Source organism: Thunnus thynnus, chromosome 14, assembly GCF_963924715.1.
Source record: "Thunnus thynnus chromosome 14, fThuThy2.1, whole genome shotgun sequence".
NCBI classification, from domain to species: Eukaryota; Metazoa; Chordata; class Actinopteri; order Scombriformes; family Scombridae; genus Thunnus; species Thunnus thynnus.
This window is the reverse complement of record NC_089530.1, coordinates 26,353,403-26,379,003: the sequence shown is the minus strand read 5'-3', so window position 1 is coordinate 26,379,003 and position 25,601 is coordinate 26,353,403. Positions and strand designations below refer to the sequence as shown.

Genomic DNA, 25,601 nt, shown 5'->3' with positions numbered 1-25,601 from the left:
CTCCAAATAGAGACAAGAAATCTATGGGCCAGCTATAGGAGCACCAATATGGCCTGTAAATGTGCACAACTTCAATTTTCACTATTAATAACTATATATTACATTACATTCACTTGGAAAAAATGCATTTTAAGCAACATATTGTTGTGTTATTACAACACATTATTGGCATATTTGCTGTATTCAATCAATGAATAAAGCTAAAAATTGTCAAGAAGATGACACAAAGAACAGTGCAAGTAGCTAATTTGTTTCTTAAATCGTTGAGACGTAGGATAAATCGTATTTTAGCAACTCCAGTAAACTTAAGTTAAGTCTCACTGTCAAAAGAACCAGCAAAAATCTGACATAACCCAAAACCTGCTCCAGTATAACTCCATGGTTGGGTTCTCTTACCATCCCAGTGGAGAAATGATCTCACTTTTGTTTTTGCTTTTGTTGAGCCTTTTCTGTTTTAAAAAATATTTCCTTGATGTCATAGCAGAGTTTGTGGTGTAGCACACATATAGCAGTATTTTTATATCTGCTTGTTTTTCTGTATTTATGAATATTTTCTGTGTTTTTCTAAATATGGCATGTTTTGTCAAATTAGTGAATATGTTTTGGTAAATTGCTTGCATTTTCTCATTGTGTGCAGTGTGTTGGCCTGTCTTCTTCACCATAATAAATCACATGAAGTAAGGAGTTCTTTCTTTGTTATGAGGTCTTAAAAACAACCAGAGGATTGGCTGATTGAATGAGTTACTCTGATTTATTCAAAGCATCTATTCAATTCAGCCATTAGTACATTTTTAGGAACATAACAGGCTGAGGAGATCAAGCAGTTGGCATGTGGGAGCAACAACAGCAGTCTTGTCAGTAAAAGGCTGATTCTGTTACTATACCTCCAGAGCTACTGTCCACGTACATTTGGACAAAACATAAGTTCCTCTGACAGAAATTATCAGTATCAAAGATTAGAAATGCCTGTTCCTCCGATCCTCATTCCCCTGTCTCCCACCAACATCCATTCATATATCTCCTTCTAACCCTCCTATCCTTCCATCTCTCTCTATCTTTACCTTCTCTTTCCCACCTGCTCCTCGCACAGACCAATAATTGTATATATAAAAAAAAAAAAACTACAGAAGAATCAGACCGACTGACTAGAGAGACCACTTGACATTTCGTGCTGACATTTGAGCCTGTCACTACGGCTGGGGAACATAATGACGTATCATCGCCCCACCACCAAGCTTGTCCAAAGAACAGCCCATCAGGAGAAGAAGAAGAGGAAAAAAAAAAAAAAAACTCCCTCTCCACCTCTTATCTCTCTGCAGATTACACCCTGGCTATTATACTAAGCTAATAGCGCATGTAGATACTTTATGAATGAATTTGCCAAATGCACCAAACACTTAAGAAGAGGGGATTTAGTAAAAAGGAGGATGGGGTGGAATAAGGGGAGGGTGGGGGTCTTGAAAAATAGGAAATACTTAAGGATATGCAAATACCCCTGCAAAAGAATGGAATAACCATTTCAACAGATTTGAGTAGGGGCAGCAAACAATGGAAATCTGCTCTATTTCCCCGGATGCTGCTTGTCAATCAATGTGTGTGTGTGCATGTGTGTGTGTGTGTTTGAGAGAAGGTGAAAAGGGGGGGAGTGGGGGGGTAGCTGGGATTAGGGTGACTGGGAGGTTGTGACAATGTGTAAAATGAAAGGGAAGGACAATACAGAAGTTTAATTTATTACAGAGAGGATAGGACTATCAATATGCTCTCTCTTTCTGAGCCCAACGAATGACTAAGTACCTGTGTGTGTGTGTGTGTGTGTGTAGAAAGTGGCACACACACAGAGAGAGAGAGAGAGAAAGAACGACAGTGAAAGAGAGAGAGGATGGAAAGAGTGAAGGAGGGAGGGGTGATGGCTGTATGCTGCCCCCTAGCTGCATCTCTGTACAAATGCAGCTCTTGGTTAAAGACTCACAGTTACCTCTGACTTATAGCACAGTAACACACTCACACAAACCAGGCCAACATGTGCCAAGACACAAACATTTACACAGAAATCACTATAAGTATGAGCAATCAAACCTGAAACCTTCCCACACATACTTTGCTCTGCTTATTTTTTTTTTTCCACCATAAATGACGCTGGATGAGTTTCATTCAAGACGGGACTGTTTGGGTGTATTTGTATTTGTGTGTTAGAGTACCAGGCCTGCCCCTCTCCCTTGGTGCCAGCTGGCCCCGGATCGATCCACAGATGCTCCCCTGGTGGGGGGGCAGGGGTCAGGGCAGGAGGGGTGCCCGGGGGTCCTGCTGAAACCCTCTGCCCCAAAATGCCAATGGGACGGGCCGGAGGAAGGAGGGGTAGAGATCCTTTTGTCACCGAGAGATGGATTAATTAGGCTGAGTGCTAAAAGAACCTGGCTTCTTTGTATAGACCTGGTCTAACACAGACACACACACACACACACACACACACTGACAGGGCAGTGTTAGCACATGATGAACAAAAAGAATAAGTGCCACCAAACACACACACACACACACACACACACCAATCAGCTAATGGCTTTTTAACACAGGTCACCAGTCAATTGGTTTTTAATTTTAACAAACATGGTCGATATTCCCTATTGATCCATATATTACCACTTTTACTAACAATTCACATCAACGATATCTATTCTTAAACTGACCATTGTTGATGATAATATGAATTTTATACAGATTGTTGGTGACAACTTTCTCATGAGGTGGTACTCCCCATTGTTGGCAGTAAAACTGATTTGTCAATAAGAAGAAGAATCCGGTTAAAATGTTTTTAAGGAAGATAGACAGATGACAAAAACATGACTCTGGTATCAAAACAATGATGATAAGTGATGAAATCACTGGTTCCACATCAAGCCGATGATTATCTGACTTAAGCCTGGTGCCACAAAACAAAACAATCCTAAACTGGGTGAAAAAGGACAAGCTGAGGTCAGTTTCACTCTGAATGTAGACTACAGTACATCTGTATAGTCAAGTATTTGAGATCTTATTTTGCAATGAATTGTTACCCCAAAGTAGTTTACGGTAATCAGTGAAACTACAGGAGATGGATGAGTCCTTCCTTTCTCTCTCTCTTGTTATGAAATGTGTTGACTGTGAAGTTATGTGAAACAAAACCTCAGTCTTAAATGGGGCTAATACATAAAGCTTAAACATTTCACCCCTCACAAAATCGTGCACAGGCCTTTGTAATTTGTATTCACACCCGCTCAGAAAAAAAAACATAAAAGCCAAACTCAATTTACCCTATAGAATAACCCTTAGGTAGCACCGATTAGCCCTCCGCCCCAACACCCAAAATCAGCTGGCTCTGGTTGAATTCAGCAGTCAGCAGATTGAAGGGGTAGTGGTGGTGGTGGGGGGGACGGCACCGCGTTATTCCTCTCGCCTCAAGGTCACAGTTATTGGAAATGGAGACATCCAATGTGCTCACATCTCTTTTTGAATCCGCACACAATGGAGTGATTCCTCTGTGTCAATTTGGCCTCCCCTGATAACTGATAAGGCAGGCCTTTTTACATACCACCTATGAATACCCCACTATAGGCGTTATAGACACACACACACACACGCATACACACAAAGATTAAGACCAAATTATTCATCTGCTACTATTATATGTGAGGATTTATTTTTTTTCCCCGAGCAGTGTGTATGTGTGCATTTTAAAAGCAACAATGGACATAAAAGGCATGCAATACTATCACTGTGGTTATGTGAATTACAATAACAATGGTTTTAATAATAGAATGAACTGTGCAAATGGCTTTCATGTGTGTTGTCACTAGGACACACACACACAGCCTCTCTCTCTCACACACTGCCACACAAGTATGAAATAGGACCACAGGATTTCTCTTCACTACAACCATCTCGTGGATCAGATTTAACTCCAACCTCACAAAATCTTTCACTGACCACAACCTTGTCCCCGGGGGGCGTGAACAACAAAAAAACACAACAACAACAACAAGGTTGACAAACAGTGGAGGGAAAGTGAGAGAAGACGTGAGTGAAGAGAGCGAGAGAAGAGCGATTAGTCACAACAAGAGCAGGATTAGGCTTGTTTTAAAAAGGAACAGACGGCAGATTACAGCACAGTGTGTGCCGTAGTTTTGGATGAATATGGCTTAGAATGACACTGAGCTCCAGACATGGAGTCCTTTTTTTGTAAAACACTAAGAAACTGGATATGGGATCATTGGATGTGGTGCCTACAGCCAGGTACAGGAACGATCAGACTATACTCACGAGAGAAGATGAGCACACTCATTAGCAATGGCGGTGTAAACATATACAGACAACAGCAACTGTGCACCAACAGCTAACACTTACAACTGGTTCCAAATCTATTAGAAGGTTAATGAAGGAAGATCTAAAGACAGGATTGGTCTTGCAAGTGTCCTTGAGCAAGACTCATAATACCAACTACTAGTGTACTAAGTCAAGAGTAGCCAATTTGACCTCTGTAATTGTGGAAAAGGCCACAAGAAAACATTCTGACTTTTTCAATTCATTATCCATTTTTCAGTTGAAACCTTTATGTCTCAGGCATTTTGATTTGCTCGATATAAAAACATTTTTGGTACGAGATGTGTGGGCGAAGGCAATTTCTGCTACTATGCTCGATGGCATCACATTGTAAAACTTGCTAATTCATTTCGTTTGATTTCCAAACAGATTATATCTCTTGCATCTGAAGTGCAAATGTGCAGGCGATATTCTGTGTTTGCCAGACAGGAGACTCCAGTTATCACACATATTAATAATCAGTCAACAGTGTGTTTGTGTGTGGTGTATGTGTGTAAAAGAGAGAGAGGGGGGGGGGGTGTAAAGTGAGAGAGCAAGAGAAAGACAGAGAGAGGGAGGAATGCCTTTAATGCAGGGTTGCCTCTGATGGCAGCAGATGAAAGGAGAAGAGTCACAAGCCAACTAGTCCTTAAAAGGCCTAATCCTAACTGGGAGAGAGGAGTGTTTTACTGGAGACTGACCTCTTGTTAGCTTGCCACACCAAGCCAAAACGCACACAGAAATACACATGAGAACTGAAATATTCCAGAGGTTGAACAGCATTAATGAAACCTCCAGATATAAAAGCAATCATCTCTCCACCAAACAGCCTGAGCCCAAGTTAGCAGGTTGAAGGATCGTCCCTCTAACCGAGGTCACACTAGACTTGACTGTATGTTTATGTCTTTGCTTTGAGCTCTGTTCAATATGATTATTTCTGACAGGTTGTAGAGATGCACCTGACATAAACATGATACTCAGTGCATCACTGACAGCTACACTGGACTTGTACATGACAGCCATTAAACAATGTGCAAACAAGCAAAATTGAAACTAGACAGGGAGCAGGGGAACAGCAAGACAGATTTAAGTAGATGCAGATTTAAATTAATATATTAAAATTAAACCCTGCGTAAACACTGGGGCTGCAACTAACAATTATTTTTGATTAATCGTTTAGTCTATGAAATGTTAAAAAATGGCGTTCAAAATTTCTGAGAGGCCACAATGATGTCTTCAAATTTCTAGTTTTGTTTGTCTAAAATGTTAAGATATTCAATTGACTTTCATATATGAAAATGAAAAATAGCAAATCTTCACATTTGAGAAGCTGTAACCATCAACTATTTGGCAATTTTGCGATTCATCGATTATCAAAACATCTATTAATCGTTGTTGCTCTAGTTTATATGGCCAAAGTCCAAGGAGATTTATTGTATGATACAAATTGTGTGTTTTGTCCGACCAAATATTTTACTGACAATTATATAAAATAGAGTAAAGCAGCAAATCCCAACTTTTGAGCAGCTAGAACCAGAAAATGTTTGAATTTTGTCATTTATGAAGCTAAAATGCCATTGATAATCACAATTCTTATAAATTAATATGCTGTGGATTGACTAATCATTTCAGCGTTAGTAATCGTTCCACTGAAATCTGCCGTTTTCATTCAGCTTTTCTAATTAGTCAGCATCATAATTCATAACCAGCAAAAATGCTTAGATAGAGACCAAGCCAGTATCTCTTTCTCCCTTCATTTCTTTCCCTCCCACCCTGCCTCCCTCTCTTTCTCGTCTTATCAGTGTGTCCAGGGTGCCCTCCTCTCTTCTCCTCTCTGGGTCTTTCTTTTGGGTGGCCCTCAGTGCCCCCCACACACACTCAGACCCAGAGCATGCACTTCAGACAGGGGGCTAATGGGAAAATAAATTACCAGCAGGCAAAAGCCCTGGCTCTGCACTTCTGCTGGAGAGAGAGAGAAAGGGACATGGGGGGTTTGGAAAGAAAGGGTGGGAAAGGGGGGGGGGTCAGGAAATGGAAAGAGAGAAGGGTAGAGAGGACGAGAGAAGAAGACAGAGAGGTGGATAGCAAGGAGAAGGACGGAAAGGGAAGTCGAGAGAAGGGAAAAAGATTGAGAAAATGAGGAAGATGGGGTAAGGGAGAAAGAAAGACAGAGCCGAGAGGGGGAGGGAGGGAGAGAGAGAGGGAGATAGGTCGACAGGATTATAGCTAGAGTTCATCCCTGGTCTATGAAGTGCCTGCTCATCACTTTTCCCACCATTTCACCATCTCTGGCCATCATCAAGGCCTAAAATGGCCAATAACATCACCACACACACACACACACACACACACACAAACAGCCACTGAGCCAACACCCCCCCAGTTACTGTATCTGGGATTGATTACTTCCCCTGCATGAAGCCGAAGTTCAGATATCAGGACGGCAGATTCACCATGGTGGTGGACAACGGTGGACAAATTTGTCAAGGGTGAGGTAGGTGGTGTGTCCGTCCACTTTTGACTGGTTGTGTGTGTGTGTGTGTGTGTGTGTGTGTGTGTGTGTTTAACAGAATGAATGATGACGGTGGTCGACCACCCAAGTTCTTTCTTTTGAGCTTTCACCTCATTTTATACTACACACTCTGACACGCAGACACACATCTATTGCAGTAAACTTAACCAGTACAACACAACTAACACAAAGCTGACAAAATCGGTCTCAAAACGTCACTGTGAAAGCAGGAAAATAACCTCTGATGGGTAAAAAACTAATAACAATACTGGCTTAGTCACAGTTATTAAAAAAAGTGCTTTACATGCAGGAAACAAAAGGACATTAAAGGATATGACTGGCGATTTAAAAAATGTTCTTATTGTCAACAACTCTCACGTGCAAAGCCAAATTATCAATGAATTGATCTACTTACAAGTATGTATGTGTGTATCCAAAGCCTGATATATCTTATTCCTCTGTGCCATAGACCTCCATTGTTGTCCAAAAACTATTAAAAACATGTCAATGAGTCACACCGCTGCACTGGATGACATGTACCTTGGCCACGAAGACTTTGGGCACGTTAGTTTGTTTAGAAACGGCTCCAAAGACTAATAACAGCGATCACGTTTTCAGTCTCCCGAGAGTAGTTCTGTGTGAGGCAGACACTTCTGTGGATGTGCGCTAACGAGTTTCTGTTAACAGCGCTTCACTAGCTTGTTGTGCTACATATCACAGCCTCTTGACTTTGTGCTACATTGTAACACGGAGGTCTACAGCACAGAGGAATAAGTGATACACACTCAATACTTGTAAGTAGATCAATTCATTGTTGGTTTGAACAATGAAAACAACCTTGCCAGCCGTTAATTTTGCCTTCTTGGGAGTCACTTTACCCACAAAACTATCATTTAAGCACCTGTTTTAAAATGTATAGTAGAATAAAACCTCTTACTACGCCATACAACTAAAATAATAAACTTCCATGAAATTGCAATATAATCACATTCCCAACAAAGTTTTGTGATGGCTATATGGTGATAGTCCTCCCATCTTGTTTTAGTTTCACCACCACACGACCGAGAAGAGGATGCTATCAAGCTCGAGGGTTTTGGCTGATAAAACTCCCACAGGCTGGAACCTCTATATTCCAGAGATATCAAATGATGATTTCCAGTTAAAGACAACAACGGGATTTTTTTTATGGAATCAGATTCTTCATATCCACTCAATTCTCACTTTAAGGATCTGTTTGTTTTAGCTGTTTTAGGCAGGCTGCTGAGATCTGACAGGGCTATGATAGGGCCCTAATCCAGAGCAAAGCTGATTTGCTTAAGGGGGCGGGGGGTTAAGATGGCCTGTGACAAGAAACAATTGCCCCAAGTGAGAGTCTGCCTCTCTCCCACCCTGCTCCATGACAAAGGTGTACTCTCCATGCTAAGTGACAAATCTGGGGAGACAAAGAGCATTAGCAGGGTGATGCTCTGCTTCAGTGCCTCCGATTGTGGCCAACTCAAAGAGAATCTAATATGGATTTTTAAAAAAAAAGGAGAGGGAGAGATTAGAATGAAAGAGAAACAATGAACACCTTCTACCAAGGGGGAATTAGTGGAGGGATTGGATAAGGAGCTGGTGTGCCTTAGTGTGTGTGCATGTATGTGTGTGTGTGTGTGTGTGTGTATGTATGTGCATGGGTGAGCGCTTGTTCTTTGAAATTCCTTTTTCCAAGAAAGAACAATAGGGTTCCCCAGTTCGGTTTGTTTATTCTGTTTATGTGCATGACACACTCACACACAAAAAACACAAACAGCTCCCTCTCATATCTAAATGTGTACACTGTGGTTGAGCTGTGTAGTGTTTGATCTGTTTCAGAGTGACTTCACATTGGTGAAACAGCAGAATAACTTTTAATTTACAGATTCATAGATGACTTATAACCAATAAGCATAAAGGGCCCATCATACTGCCTCCACACTAAATTCTACTCCTATCACTGCTCATACAAGAGATGCTTAGAAAGACATTTAAATGCAAATTTATTTATTTGTATGCAACATTAGGACGTTGTTTTTTTTTTTTTTTGCTTTAAGAGAATTTATAAGATCATTTTGAGAAGTGACACACAGCTCTCTCACAGAGGGAATGTGTCCTTCACCACATCTCCTCAACACCCATGGGTGCATGCCTTTACTGCAAGTAACCTCAAATTCCTGACACCTTCACCTCTGGGTGCGGTACTCTGAGTACAGATTTATATCCCAAACAGAGACAGAGCATGTTTGGGGATCAGTCTAACTGTCAGTGGCTGGCTTAGCACTGGCATCAGAGCACATCATAAGACCCTATTCATTGCCACTTAGCAGAACAGTCGCCTTAGTTTGCCAGTAACTGTGTGTATCTGTGTTCACTCCCTAAAATGCTCGTACACAAACACACACACACTCGCACGTACTCACCACGAGCGGATCTTGAGGAGATAATGCCAAACAAGTCACCCTACACACAAGTTTAGCCTAAGTTCAACACTAACGCATGCACACATGTTCTTTCGCCACCGCCACCCACGCATACACACACACACACATATCTGCCGAACGAACAACCCGCCCACGCAGACCCGGCGGGTCAGGCTTGTGGATAAACAGGGGGATTTGCTGGGGCCAGTGTTTTGCGGGCCACACAAGCCTGTCTCCATCGCGAGCAGCCATCTTAAGACGCAGAGAGGAAAAATAAATAACCGAGAGATGGAGATAATAACTGTTCCGCTGTCGTCGTCGTCGTCGTCCAATTGCACCTCGCGTCGCACCCGAACCGTCTGACCACCCATCATCACCATGTAACACATGACACCAATAACAAGGTGAGATGAGGATGAAGACAGGGATTAGAGTCGACCAGGGAGGAGCAGGGCAGTTGACAGGATGTGAGACCATGAAGTGATAGAAGACGACCTCAGAGATGACTGATAAGAGAGGGTGTGGCTGCCAATAATGTACAAACAAGAGCCTTCAATCATATATCAGGACTGTTGAAAGACATAATGGACAAGAAATAATGGTTCAATACTTCAAGACATCTGGAGCTTGTATGTTAAGATTTGCAACTGTGTAACACAAATATCACAAAATATTATGTGCATTGTGCAACTTGAGTGTCTGCAGTAGTTCAGGACTGGATGTGAAGTTGCACATCAGGTTTTGCACACAAAGAAAAATGTGAAGAGCAGACAGTCAATGTGCGGCATGGCAAGTCAGCAACACCTAGAACAAGTTAGTCTCGTGATACCAGAACAATTGGAGATCTCCCAACCTACCAGTCATCTGGGGATTTGTAAATGGAAGGTAGTTGCTTGAACGGTGGCAAGAACGGCCTCTAACAAACCTAAACGGAAATGATGCTCTCCCCCACATTCTCCTCCGTAGTGAACTGCGTGTCACCGCCCCGATATGAAGGGCCGCCCTAAAGACTTTGGATTGGTTCTGCAATGCAGGGTTTTTTTGTTTTTTTTTTAACTCTCTGTTTCCACCTAGTTTTAACAATGAAAGCCAGCAGATCTGTCCTCAGTCTCTAGTTGAGTGAAGTGTGTAAAGACTGACCTGTGAGTCCAAGTACAAATAACATCTAAGTCTACTTCCTTTCTCGCTTCTTTGTCTCACTCCGCTCTTTCTATTTCCTCCCAGCCTCTCCTACCTTCACTGTTGCTGGTTCAAGGCTCGTTTTACACCAACCCCCCCAAACAACCTGATACAGTAGACACCTTTGCTGAACCTTTCCAGCATTTGTGTTTGTAAGTGAATGTGTGTGTGTGTGTGTGTTTGTGTGTGCCTGGATGCGTGTGAGTCAGTGTGTGTCTTCTGGGTCAGCTTGGGGACAGGAGGCAGTAACAGGAGGAGGAGGTACAGCTTGTTTTCTAGATTGGCACAAGTCTGTACACAGTGAGCTGGCAGTCCCTGCGGGGCCAGGACAGGCGTGGCCTGGGACAACAGCCATCATCATTCTGTAACAAAAATTGATCCCGTATTGTAGTCTCTGACATTTTAATTGAAATAAATATCTTGTTTTACTACCCTGTATTGCTATTCAATATAATACAACAGTTATTCATCGTTTTACATTTGTTGGTTTTCAATCATTTTAGCCTTTTTTTTATAGTTGACAGTAGTGACAGATGGCGTGCAATGAAAATCACTGTATGGAGTAAAACTGAGAACATTGAGAGTGTGTGGTATATAGAACCAGAGTGCATTCATCGATTAGTTGATTGACAGAAAATGAATCTGCAACTATTTTGATAATCGAATATTAATTTTTTGGTCATATTTTAAGGAAAAATGCCAAACATTTGATGGTACCTTTAGATTTTGGACTTTTGATCAGACAAAACAAGACATTTGAAGACACCATTGAGCTCTGAGAATTAATAACAGACATTTTTTCACTATTTTTGGATATTTTTATTTTATGGATTAATCAGTAGTGAAAATAATTGTTAGTTAGCGGTTAGCCCTTGTGGTATGTGTTGTAGGCTGCTAGGATTACCAGAATGTCCAAACATTACTGTTTCAACCAACCAGTGTTAGCTAAATGCTCTGCATGCGGAGGGTGATTTGTACATAAAAGTACTGATGTGTTAAGCGAGAGCAGCGACAACCATCATGTTAATGAAAAACGAGACACCTACAGGGACACACACCTCAATAAAACAGTATTGTAATTATTTTTATCTAACTGGTTTTACTTCTTGTTTCAAGGAACATGCAAGTCATGACTTGTGTCTACTTAGACTGTGACTTGAAAGTTCCTTCCATTGGCAGGGATGCCATTACACAAACAGATCTCGATCTTAAGTATACTAGTATTAGCTTGCGGTGCAGTATTTAACAGCGGTGCGATAACGTGCCATATTTAACTTTGTCATGCCGACCAAACATGATGCATTCCCCACTTTTAGCCAACCAATTGCAAAATAGCTCATCTTGTTTAGGCCTGTTACAGTAGCACTCCCCTTCTGTGTGTCAAGTGTATATATGTCACAGTGGTGAGATGCATCATCATCCTTTAAAGTTTTGCCAAAATATTACAAACATTGTTATGAAGGTTTGAGGGACTGATCCACAGTCTGTAACATCAACATCTTGAGTCAAAACACACACACACACAATAACTTCAGTTAGGACATCTATCATGTGAAGGCCACACAGGCGGAAATAAGGATGTTTTCCCTGGTGACACTTGTGTTTTGATGTTTGCTTTGGGGTCAAACGTCACACTCTATGAGGCAAAACAAAAACCTGTTTGGGCTGGTTTAGACTCCACATGTGTGTATGTGCCAGAAATGTATCTATAAGCATCATGTGTGACAGGATGCCAGTGTGTGAGATTTTATACTGTATGTGTGCACACACGCTGTGAGCCTGTGTGTGTGTGCCTATGTGAATATATGATGGAGAGACACTTTGTGTATGAGCCGGTGTACATGTGTACATGTGACTGTGTGTGTGTGTGTATTTGCAGCAGTGTCTGGTGACATCTGCTGCGTTGTTGGCTGGGAGCGGAGCGCAGCGGGCTGCAGGAGCCTCAGACTAAGGAGATGAAAGCCGAGGTCACAACCTGGACCAGTGGGACAAGACACACTCGCTCACACTACACATGAATAAAAAGTCACACATGCAAACGTAAAGACCTCCACATGCACACGAGCAACATACACAGACTGCACATGTGCATGGCGTACAAAAAGACACACACTGCAAACATATGTCTCTCTCGCTCACACACACACACACACACACACAGTATGCGGAGGGCATACAGGAACACAAGGACGAGAGACTTAAGTATGAACAGGACCAAGATAAAACAGTGAAGCAGACAAAACAATACAAAGAGAGACTAAATACGCTCACACACATACACATACACACACACAAAAACAGTGAGAGTGAGAGTGAGAGTGAGAGAGAGAGAGAGAGAGAGAGAACAGAGCATGAAAAATATGACACAAACACAGAAACAAAGCCCCACATCGTCAGGGGCAACAGTTTAATCAGTTTAATTAACAAACACATGCATGTAAGCAAAAACACACACATACACTGATAGAAGATATGGTGTGTGTCAAAAAATGTACATAGCAGTGTATGTGTATGCATGTGTGCTAAAAGAGACAATATATTTAAGTACAGGTGTGAAATGACCAGGGCTGCAACTTATTTCTACTATTGATTAATCTGCCAATGATTTTTTGGATTAAAATATCACAAAATAATGAAAAATACACAAGTTCCCAGAGTCCAGGTGCCATCTTCAATTAGTTTGTTTTGTCCAAAACCTGAAGATATTTAATCTACAGTGATATAAAACAGAGAAAAGCAGCACATTCTCACATTTGAGAAGTTAGAATCATTAAATGTTTGAACTTTTTGCTTTACTGGCTTAAAGGTTTACTCAATTATCACAATTAATGTCAATGAATGAATGAATTTTGTCAACTCTAGTGTGTTAATGCTTATGCTTACATACAAATCACACACTAGCTCAAGTATAAAGATACAATATCTCACACAGATACCAACCCACATACGCTCAGATACAGTCACACACAAACATGACACCTGCACAGAGACGTAGTTGGAGACACACACACACACACACACACCTCATGGTGGCGGTAGCGGTTAGTCAGCAGACCAGCCATGTGACGAGGTGGTGTGGTGTGGATTAGGGGCCAGTAAGCCTATTAAGGCGACAGGAGGGACCACCCGGCCTCCATAGCCACCTACAACCCACTAGCACACACACACACACACAGAGCACCCTAAGACGTAACTAACTGGACACCCAAATACATAGCTCTCCAGACACAGGTGCAGTTTCTCACAAAGACACCAACACACACACACACAAGAAAGAAACACGTCTTTTCCATATTTTTTTTTGCTGTGAGCCTAACTGTGTGTCTTGATTTTATTATTCAGCCCACATAAATATTTTATGCACTTCAATGCAAGAAAATAATACATGTTGGCTGCATACTGGCAGAAAATGGCAGCATTTAGAGTTGTGATAGTTATGTGTGTGCCCTCTGGTGTGTACTTGCTGTGTGTTTGTGGTTGTGCGTATGTGCCCGGAGAGGGAGGGGTCCAGGCATGGGGGGTAATCACCAGCATCTGTTGCCTCTCCTCAGGGCGATTAATTAGATTAAATTAATTTGGAAAGCGTGTGTGAATGTGTGATCCCATACTAAGAAGCCCCCCTACCCCTCCCAACACCCCCATACACACACACCCTCACACACAATAATTTACATCCTTCCAGCTTTCTACTATAAAGCATATATTATTTAATATCAGCTCTGTGAGCACACATGAACGACCCAAGCGAACACACTCGCGCTCTTCTTTCCGACACAATAAATTAGAGCCTTTTGAGTTCTCCAAACTATTTAAGAAATGGGAAACGAGCAAAGGTGAAAACTTTGGAGACACGCATGCACACGAGTGCAAATTAATCCCAATTTGTCGGCCTCGGCACGGGAGAAACTTTTGGGATTTCATACTTCATACCAGCTTTTGTCACCTTTGCGTGAATAGCCGAGGGCTGAAATAATTGTGTTTTTCTTCCCAGAGGCCCAGTCAGCGCTCACAAGCCACTGGCCTACGTAATGTGTTCCAGACAGAGAGAGGGGAGGGGTGGGGGCAGTACACACACCATGGGTATGTACAATACAGAGAGGGTGTGTGTGTGTGTGTGTGTGTGTGTGTGGAGGTATGGAGATAGTTTGTGGCCTGTGTGTGTAAGCGGATGGGTGTCATGGTTTTTCACTGAGTGTGCGCTGAGATGAGTGTCAGTATGTGATTGTGTGAGTGTGTGTCAGTGGGAGGTATGTGGTGTGGAAATGGCCTTAATGGAGTTGGATGTGGTCCACAATAGACAGGACATCACCTCAGAGAGAGAGGGAGAGACGGAGAGAAAAAGAGATGCAGAGAGGGGAAAAGAAAGCAGTAACAACATGGCCGAAGGGGTGTTGGAAACATTATCATAAGCCACAGTAAAAATTCCTTCAATAAACAGTATGTAAATAAAGTCAAACAGTTGCTTATACATGCTGCATTTACATTTGTAATGCCTCCAAAATTGTCTACACACCTTTCCTTTGGATATCAAAACATGACAGCATTCTAGAGAAGACTATAAGGCTTTTTTAACCTTTTTGTATGGCCATGTGACAAATCTTTTGCCCTTTATACAGCAGGGAAGAAAAAACAGTCACCCCTATGATTGTGTTGGTTTTCAGCATTAAAAAGGCAGTTAAAGCTGTCACTACTTAACGTGGTAATTAAAAAAAAAAAAAAAAAATCAATATTTAAAATCTGGCAACGTGTAGCAGACAGGCTGTCAAACAGTGTGAGCGGTGATTTGGCAGAGCAGCCATAGATTTGGAAATTCCTTCTTTTCTGAGTGACATTGATGTAACGCGAGTGAAGAAGGCGAAGTCTGAATTGGGAGGGAGAGAGATGGAGGAGGAGCAGGAGAGTGGGCCTTGGAGTGTGTGTCCCTGTATATTCAATGTATTCAGACATGATAGCTTCTCACTTTAAATACAACAGGCCTGTGTGTGCGTGTGTGTGTGTGTGTGTGTGTATTATATAAATCCTCCCACAAAGCTTTGAAGATGAGGGAAGTTGGTCTACCATCTCCAGCTTTGGTTGATATGCAAACGCAGAGAGAATACACACAGACATACATACACACATTAACCCCCTCATGCACATACACACACAAAAGAGCCTGTCAGCACAATACCTTCAAATATAGCCGTCCAATCTTTTGACTCTCTATTTGCCCACCTTTTTGATAATACGCGCCTATTTGAAAAAGGGTGAAAGGCAAGGGTAGCATGCAATTTAGAGATACTACTGTGTAGCCATTTTCAGCCTGCCACCTCTCCCTCCCTCTCTCCATCGCTTTCTCTTCTTTGCTCTCTCTCCATCTTTTGATTATGCGATTCGACTTGGCAGACGAACAAATAGAGGAGAGAAAAAGGTAGTGTTTGACACTGCCATTTTCAATGACAAAATACAATCTAGCCAGGGCCAGTAATTCGACGGGGAGGGATTAGCCTAGCGCGAGGTTGGGCCCCCAGATTAAGACGAAGCCAGAGCACGGGGATCTTGAATTTCATCATCTCCGGCGCTCGGGCACAATGGCGTATTCTTCCCCTTTCTCCTCCGCCGTCTGATGAGGGGTCAGGAGAACTCACCTCTCCTCTTCTTCTGCTCCTCCTCCTCCTCCTCCTCCTCCTCCTCTGAGCAGCACTCACTACCGCATTCATTCATCCTTCCTGACTTTATATTAGCTTAGATACCTGATTGGTGGGGGTGGGGGTGTGAGCAGGGGGCTCTGAGCTGTCTATGCACTCATGTACACGCATGCAAAGTCAAAAGTCAGGAGAAAATGTGACTAGACATTTATAAACACTCTAGATGTTTGGATATACATTTCGTCACACATACATCATCACAGACATACAGGCACTTGCAGGCACGCAGAGATACTTTTCCTATTGACACACATACACAGACAAACACACGGGTGACATAAAGTGGTGATCCAACAGATTAAATGGTGAATGTTTGAAAGCAGGTTTTCACAGATCTTAGGGTAGACTGCCCTCTGGTGGTCAAATTATATATCTCCCTAATTATTGCTCTGTCAGTGGTGAGAAACCAAGAACCAGCAGCACTATAACAATATGTCATAAGTGGAAGTCACATGGATGCACCTACCAAGACGGTTGCCTAGGATATTGCTCCCAAAAAAATACCCATTTCCCCCTTGAATTTGATCACTAAATGCTTATTTTTGCCACCCAGAAGTGGTGTGTAGTTTTCGTAATCACTTTGTGTCATTCTTGAAAACCGCTGTTTGTTTCTGATGGCTGCTACAAGCTTGTAGCTCGAACCGCAGAAAGCTGCAGGCCAACCCAACTCAAATGCTCCAGTTATTGCATCAAATGCTCTCACAGAACTTCAGGCGACTTTGGAAAAAGCAATGCAAGAGATGTTGCAACTTGGCAACGTTCTCAAAGAACTGCAGATGGATTTTTCCTTAGTGAAAACCTCACAAGCTAAAGTTAGCACGGATATAACCGCTATTTTTGAGAGACTGAAGGAGGCAGACAGTCGGACGATGGACCTCGACAGTGATAATGGTCAGTTAAGCGCTGAGCTGTTGAAGGCATCCAAACAATGTGACTAGCTAGAAAGAGCAGTGCAAGATGCAGCGAACCGGGGTAGACTCAACCACAGTTAAATGAGATATATAATAAGAAAGCTGAATTTGCCATATTTAGACTCAAAAGAAATTTCTACAAAAGTGGAGAAACATCAGGCAAATTTCTGGGAAGACAGTCAAAGCAAAAGGAAGCCACGCATGTTACATCAGGTATGAAGGATGTATCTGGACAAGTGGTGACTACACCTCAGGAAATCAATCAAGTCTTCAAAAAGTTCTACTCACATCTGTATACTTCAGACACTCCTGTTAATATTGGAGAAATCAATGCATGGTTTTCAAGGACTGATCTCCCTTGGATGTCGTCTACTCAAGTAGAACCTTTGGACGCTCCAATTACAGTGGATGAAGTTAGGAAATCTATTAAATTAATGAAGTCAGGAAAGGCTCCAGGGTTAGATGGCTTCCCTGTTGAATATTATAAGAACTACATTGATATTCTGACACCTATCTTAACTAAGGTATATTCTGGGGCTATATTAATGGGTGAGTACATTGGATCAGGCAGTAATGTCAGTGATCCTCAAAAAAAAGAAAGGATCCACTTGATCCAACCAGCTACATGCCTGTCATAATACTAACCAAGGTATCAGCTATGCACCCAGAGTATATGCTGCTGGACATTATACATCCAGATCAGGTTGGATTTATAAGTGGAAGGTCATCCTCTGATAACCTCAGAAGATTGCTTCACTTGATGTGGCTAAGCAGGGAGTCTCCCTAGGAGAAGGCTTCTGACCGGGTGGAGTGGGGTTTTTTTTGTTGCATACTATGAAAACTTTTGGATTTGGAGTTGGGTTCTTAAATTGGATTAGAGTGATATATGCAGACCCACCGGCATGAGTCCTTACAAATGGGTTGATATCACCCTCCTTTAAGCTGTCACGGGGCGCAAAGTAGGAAGGCCCGCTCTCTCCATTATTGTTTACGTTATTTCTTGAACCACTTGCAGTGGCAGACCAAAGGTTGGTGGGGTTAGAGCTGGATGAAAAGAGCACAAGCTGTTTCTTTATGCGGATGACTTTTTGTTTGCCTCTTCAGCCCCTATACTGTTAGGTTTATTTGAAACATATTCAAAGATATCAAGTTACAAAATTAATTGGTGCAAGTCTGAAGTAATGCCAGATCGAGAACTTGTCATAGGGTGTAATTAGCTCACTGCAGTTCAGATGGATAGATACAGGAATGGTATACCTTGGGATAAAACTTTATGCAAATCTTACCAGTATAATGAAAAATTAATAACTACTTCAAAAGATTAAAACAAAATTAGATAGATGGAAACTGACAAATCTGAGTTTAGGGGGAAAGATAAGCATAATAAAAACAGTAGTTGCACCTCAGTTGAATTATATCTCTATTTTGGTGCCAGTCAGCTCTCCTCCAGGGATTTTTAAACATTTTAAATCAGTTAAGAGACTTTCTGTGTAATGGGAAGAAACACAGAATTAACATTCTTAAATTATACACTACAAGGCATTAAGGAGAGCTGGGATTACCAAATGTAGAGTTGTGTGAATACCATTTGAAATGACAAAATTGGCTAAACATTGGAATAATGGAAATACTGATCAACTTGCATGACTGAAGATAGAAAATGAACTTGCTGCCCCCTTGGGGCCGATAGAGGCACTGTCACAGAAAATGTACCAAGCTTTAATAACAAACCAATCCTGGAGCATTCCAGAGAGACATGGATAAAAGCTCATAAGTTGTTAGATGATAGTCATCAATTTGGAAAAACCCATTAATCTGAATAGGGAAAAAAACTATTCTGTGGGAATCATGGGTAGATAAGAATATTCAAAAAGTTAGTGATTTGTACAGAGCAATCCTTTCAAGAGATTAAATATGATTTTGGCTTAGCCAAGAGGGAGTTTTGGAGGTACCTACAAATAAGGAGCTACATAAAGAGTCTGGGGGTTATATTAAGTAAAAAGGAGAACAAACTATTATCCTGTTTCAATTTTTAACTGTGACAATTTAAGAAAATTATGAGAAAGAGATCTGAACTCAAACATAGAAGCAGATAAATGGAAAAATATGGTGGAACATAAACAAATTTACACATTACAAAACCATTCACTGGTATTATTATACACTTGTTAAACTTCTGTATTTCTCTGTCTCCATCTCTCAGTGTCTCACATTACGAGTAACGGTGAAAGTACTCAGCAATTCAACAGGTATAAGGTGTTTTGTAGATTTAATACAACAGTTACTACTGCATGTGTACTTTCTGTGATTTTTTTCCTCACAGTAGTGTGCAAACACATCATTAAATTCCAGACCAAAACACAATACAGCAATATTAGGTCATGTCTCAGATGAATTAGACTGTTTAAGATGAAGCTACATGTTGCCCCAAGTGTATATCTAATTAATTTTTGTTTTTAAAAGCTGCCATCTAGTAAATCTGTCTGCTGCTTATAAAAGTTTTTTTTTTATTGCTCATCATTTTTAGGCATTTAGGATGCAAAGAGAAACTTGAAAGGACTGTAATCAATCAAACAACGAGCCTAAAGTGCTACATTATCACATTAAAAATCAATTAGAGACAAGAGGCCAAGACTCAGAGCCACAGTATATGGAGCTTTATCGAGATCTATAGAGTTTGGAGGAACAAAATGAATTTGAATTACTTTAAAATGTATTTAAAAAACAAAGCACACCTTCACTTCCTGTTGATTACTTATAATTATCTAACAGGCTTAAAAGGAAACCTTACATTTATCCCCTACAAAGTATTTTCTAAATCAAGATAAACATAACAAACCTTCACTATAAAAATCACTGCCTTGGTCTTTCATTTAGATTTTTCCATCATGACCCTCTCTCTAAATCTGAGTGTGTGAAGGTGTAAGGTTGCCTTCTTCCTCTCCTCCCTCCCTCTTTTCCTTCCTCCTCTGTGCTCTCCATTCCTGCTGTCAGGAGACTGGTTCAGCTTTGATCTTTCTGTCATTAGTCAGGTATGCAGAGACACAGGCAAACCTACTAACTTTTTTTTTTTCTCCTTCTCTTGGGTCTCTGTGTGCTCTCTCCCACGCTCTGACCAGAGAACACCAGCTGACCTGCTTGTCGTCTCGGCTTTCTATCAAAGAGAGAAAGGTAGAGCAGTTTCTGCTGTCGTTCCTTTGAGCTTGATGTGCACAGAAAGTGACAAGTGTCAAAGCACTCAGCCAGCTCTCCTACTATTCTTTAACATTCTTTAAAAAAAGAGGGTTGAGGAGTCTCAGAGGCCTATCCTTGTTGATGACTAGTGACCTCTTCTCTCTACAGTCAAAAAGTTTATATATCAGACATCATGAAATTGGTATTACCCAATAACAACTTCTTTGACAGAACAGAAAGCTAATATTGCCTTAAAATACAGTAAATCTGTTACTAAAAAGTGTAAGCTAGCTATAACTTCATTAACGCTCAGTGAAAAGTTTATATGCCAACAAAAATAAAGTAAGAGCAGGTATCAGTTTCTTAAATTCTTACTATTACAGCTGTTTTGGCAAAAGCTTGCATGTCACGGAAAGACGAGGCTGGCCTAACATGCAGCAGTTCCTTTGAATAAAACATCCTGGACATTTCATTAATGATCTTTCAAACCGTCTTCAAAACCTTAACCAACTCAAACAAATGTGAGCACCAGACAGGGAGAGAGAGAGAGAGAGAAAGAGAGAGAGAAAGATACTTCAAGACTTTGCCCTGAAAGGGAGGTCAGGCTGTTCCTGTGATGTGTGTCGGTGTCAATATGTGTCAGTGTGTATCCCGCAGGGAGGCTAGTCTTTCAGCTGCAGGACCAGGACAAGTACCTGTGACAGCACAGACCCATCCTGTTGAAGTGCCAGAGCAAGACACTGAATCCCTATTAGATCGAAAGGCACTGCTCTGTAGCAAATATTGATCTATGATTTTATCACTTCAACTACACTACACCACAACAATTAGTAGAATGACACTGACATACTGAGATGTGCTTTTATGTTTTTCTTCAATGTCAAAGTACAAATTGATTCTATTACAACCAATATTTCTTTAAGAGTTTAGGAAACACTGTATCACAGGACGACCACAGAGAACATTAGTCAAGTTTTCTAACAAAAGCTTAAACAAGAAATGGCCAATGTTTAAGTACAAAAAACACATTTCTTCAACATGTCTGTATTATTTAGGAGCACATGTCACATCACTGCTTCCAACAGAAGGAGGGAATACGGTGAATCGCTTTGAACAGCAAGTTTCTAGTTTCCTGGCAGACCCATGTTACATGTTGAAATAATCTGCCCATTCTCCCTCTTTTTTTCTATATTCCCTCTCTCTTCTCTCAATCTATCGCTCCCACTATCACACACAGCTCTCTCGTGTCCACCTTCTATGTCCTTTTGTTATTTATCATGAGTCCTGATTTTTATTTGTATGCAGTTGCCTTTCAAACTGTTTTCCTTTGCTTCTGTTGCTTTGAATAATAGCGTGAGATAACAAAAACAAACGACAAACGAATAAATGAACAAATGAATAAATAGATACATAAAACACTAGTAGTCAAATTACTCATTTGCAAGCTGCCACTCAATAAGCGTACGTGAAATTTATTGCCTTTAGATATGGCCTTTAAATAACACTCCACAATTGTCAGGAATGGTGGCTGTTACCATCATAAACACATAAACACACACACTTGTGCCAAACAATCACTGTGGTCATGTATGCAAATCAGCACCTGTAGTTGCATGTATGCCAACATGCAAATCAGCACCTGTGGTTCAAACTGAAGGCTACCATCCACACTGAGAGAGGCATGCAATAGCAAAACTTGACCACATGGTGGCAGAACCTGCACATGTAATGCAAAAAGGATTTACCTAAAAATTGCTGAGAATTGAGGAATTACATTGAAGCAGTAATCACCTGTCACTGTGAATGAGAAGAGTTTTCCTCTTATCAACAGTCCAGGTGCCTTTGAGCAAAGCACCTTAACCATAATTTACCAAATAAGATTAAAATGAATACAAAAATCAAAATGCAGTGTGCCCAGTACACAGAAAAAGAAAGAGAGTGTATCAATGCAATGACAAAGATAAGAAGATTGAGGGGACAAAAGGGCAAAGACACAAATAAGTAGATATAATTCAGTACTCACATTTTCAATGACAAACGTCCACTCTTTGTCTTCAAACTCCTCTGCATGGGGGTCCTGCGAGGGCAGTGTAAAAAGAGATGTTTTAATACACAATATACTGCAACCACAGTATGGTCATTTAATTCAGCATCACACCTGCACTCCAAACCAATCTTAAGCAACACTCTTGAAACAATTCATTTCATTCACTGAAGTTGATGGATTTGGTCATAACAGTGTCAGAGGACTTAAAACCAACCAGGAAGTCAGAAAGTCAAGTTACAGTATGAGGTGAGTGGAGGACAAAGAACTAATATCATAAACACACTGCAGGTGTGACAAGAGCCTGAGCAATCAATGCCCCCCCCCCCCCCCTCCCCTCCTCCCCCACACTACATAAATGTTGTTGTCCACCATCAGTCTAAAAAATGCATTCAGTGCAACAAAAGCATGATTCTGCTGCTGTATCAGCTGATCCATCATGCTTATTATCCAGTCCAGATCTATGATGGTAGTACTGTGATCAGAGTTCAGTAATGAGTGAATTCATTTTAAGCAGGCAGCAGTTAGCCAACATTATGCACTCAGACTAAATCTTTCAACATCTGCCCTCAAATAAAACACAACCTACCAGTAAAATAAAACGTTTCTACACCTGTCTGGGTGAGAGTGTGGGGGTGGGGGCAGCCCTAGTACAGTAGCTGTGTTGTTTTCAATTTGGGAAGTTGATGTGAGGAAAATACTGCTTTCCTATAGAAGTGACGTGTCTCAGGACTGGGGAAATACGCTGAAACGTGTTGCCCTTTACAAAACAGAAACTGTAAAACAGAAAACAGACCGTTGAAGTGACAGCTCATGTGCTTTGCATACACTCCCTCTATTCACCCACTGACCTGATTTGTTTGTCCTAATTCCCTTCCCATACATGTCTGTATAAATGCATACATGTTTTGCATTAATCAGGTAAATTTCAGTCACATAATAATGAGCTATTGACTATCTGTCTGGACTCAACAACAGCTGTTTATGTATTCCTGTGTACACTTTGTGTCATACTTTGTGTGAGTGTGTTTGACTAGTTGGTTTAATTGTAATGTATACTTCTATTTAACTGGCAATCAAGCTTTAAACTGAACAGAAGAGAATCTGAAACATCCATGAACATGACATGAGAGTGCAGAACAACACAAAATTATAGATGTTTCTCTCACTGTCTTTCTGCCAGTCTGGGAGCCAGGTTGCCTTTTTGTTGATATACTGTACTTGCCTGTCTGCCCATGTGTCTCTCTGTCTTGTCTCCCCTCCTGCCTGTCTAACTCTGAGGTGATGAGGAGACAGTAATGGACAAAGCAAGACAGTCTTACTGTGCACACATAGATGACCTTCACTGATCTTCAGGTGCACTGTTCACATAGAGGCAAATATACACAGATCTCACACACAAGTAGTGAGATCTGTGTGTATGTGTAGGGAGTATATTCAGGCCTTGAACCATTAATCAATAAAATCAATTTTGTGTATGATTGTTGCAGCCCTAGTTTGTAACACACACACTGAACACTTGTACTGATGGCCTTTCTTTCTGCCTGCTCTTGTGACACACCCCAGAAAAATCAATATTCCTGCAGTCTGCCACAGACACAACACACACATGGGCACAGAAAGCTGTACTGTTGCCTCACCCTTCAATTTTTAAATCCTCCATTATTAAAGAACCACATAAACTGTTACTAAAAGCCAACAGAGCACAGCATTATCAGCCTTTTCAGTTCATTGTCAGTTTATGGTGTTGTTTGCAGAGTTTTAGTGCTGCTAATAAATATGAGCTCCCCCTCCCTAATAGTATGCAGCTTTTTTTTCCTAAAATCTCATTGTCATTAAGGGATTTTCAAAAACAAGCATTTCAGAGATACAATTATTAAAATATCTGTCATTGTGCAAGCAAATATCAAGCTCTTGTACAGATGCATTATAAAAACTCACAAACCAAAGTCTGTGAATTACAAACTAGCTAAAGAAAAAAAAAACAACACCTGGCTGTGTTCAGAGGCATATTGCCAACCTACGTTTCACTCTGGTGGTTGGCTGGTATTAACAGCCCACTCTGCTCCCTGCTTATTGCCTCTGTAATAATCAATTCTGTCTATAGGATGAGCAGCAAGAACCCTACTTACTTTTCCACTTCACAGTATTTCCTTGTTGTCTACAAAGTTCAGCTAAGACTGCCTGCCGGTGTACATCTCTCTGAGGTACAGGCTGCAATACTGCTAAGCTCAGCTGTTTTCACTGCAGTGCTTCAGGCCAGACAGGACTATGAGAGTATCTTCAAATCACTGTTAGCGTTTGCTTTAACCTTCAAGAACAACCAAATGGCCAAAAACAGGTAAGCTGTAAACCACAGAAAACTATACTAAACTGACTTTTCAGAATTTGCTCAAGGACCCTTCAGTACTTTGAATCCTCTAGCTAATAAAAGTCTTTACACTAAGTCAACATACTGCATATATAATTAGAAGTTATTAGATATAGGAGTTTTACAGATTTAGACCTGCATTAATTGATGTTTTTGATATTCATGAATTGAGTGACTCCATGTAATGTGAGCAGTCACTTCTACTACCAAACCCACTGAGGAATAACACCCAATTTGGCAATTCTAACCACCTTTTAGTTCATTGTTTTGGCCCACAGACTGTGACGACGTCTACATTAAGCCGTCTACATTCTAAAACACCGTTTTCGAGCAATCACGACATGCGTCCACGGTGGGCGTTTCAGCTCATTTCTGCAAATACCTCCGTCCGCATTAAAATGCCAAAACGGGTAATTCTCTTCCTACTGCAATGGGATGCGATTGTTGCTGTGTTTGTGTAAGTAGTCAACTCTTCAACCATAACAACTTGATAAGCTGATGGTTTATCAGGGCTGTAGTTTGGAGTTTGTCTCCTGGTGGTCAAGAATTGCTTAATGCAGCATTCATCGGACCAGTAATGCCTAATTTTTCAGATATAGTGGAGGAAAACTGTTGTAACAAAGACAACAAGCTGATTGCAGAGGCGATATTATTTGATTCATGGCTTTATGCAACAGATGTGGTTGAACTGTGCCTTTGGTCGCTTTGCTTTGAGTCTCCATACAAAAACAATTTTTATTATTTCCTCTGGGACAGGAAGTGGAAGTGGCCCAGAGTAAGAGGAGACCGACATGTACACCACTGCTACAATGGCATAGACGGAGAAAACTGAGCCAGTACACATGAAACGTTTTTCATGCATACTTATAACTGGCAGACATCACAGTGTGCTTTGGGTGTCTTTACAAAAGGTCTGGAGATACATAATGTCTCATGAGATTTTTCAACTA

At 41.1% G+C, this 25,601-nt stretch overlaps 1 protein-coding gene across 6 annotated transcripts in view; it reads right to left on the bottom strand.

Annotated features, from left to right (window-relative positions):
* ehbp1 (EH domain binding protein 1) overlaps positions 1-25,601 on the bottom strand; it is a 155,561-nt gene that overhangs the window by 105,331 nt on the left and 24,629 nt on the right. For 4 of the 6 annotated variants that reach the window (XM_067610727.1, XM_067610717.1, XM_067610719.1 and 1 more), the window contains exon 5: positions 22,260-22,313. In XM_067610727.1, coding sequence (XP_067466828.1) covers positions 22,260-22,313 — 54 coding nt within the window. Of the gene's footprint in view, positions 1-2,198; positions 2,359-22,259; positions 22,314-22,893; positions 24,686-25,601 lie in introns of those variants that run through there. The other 2 variants (XM_067610722.1, XM_067610723.1) reach the window with 2 other exon arrangements.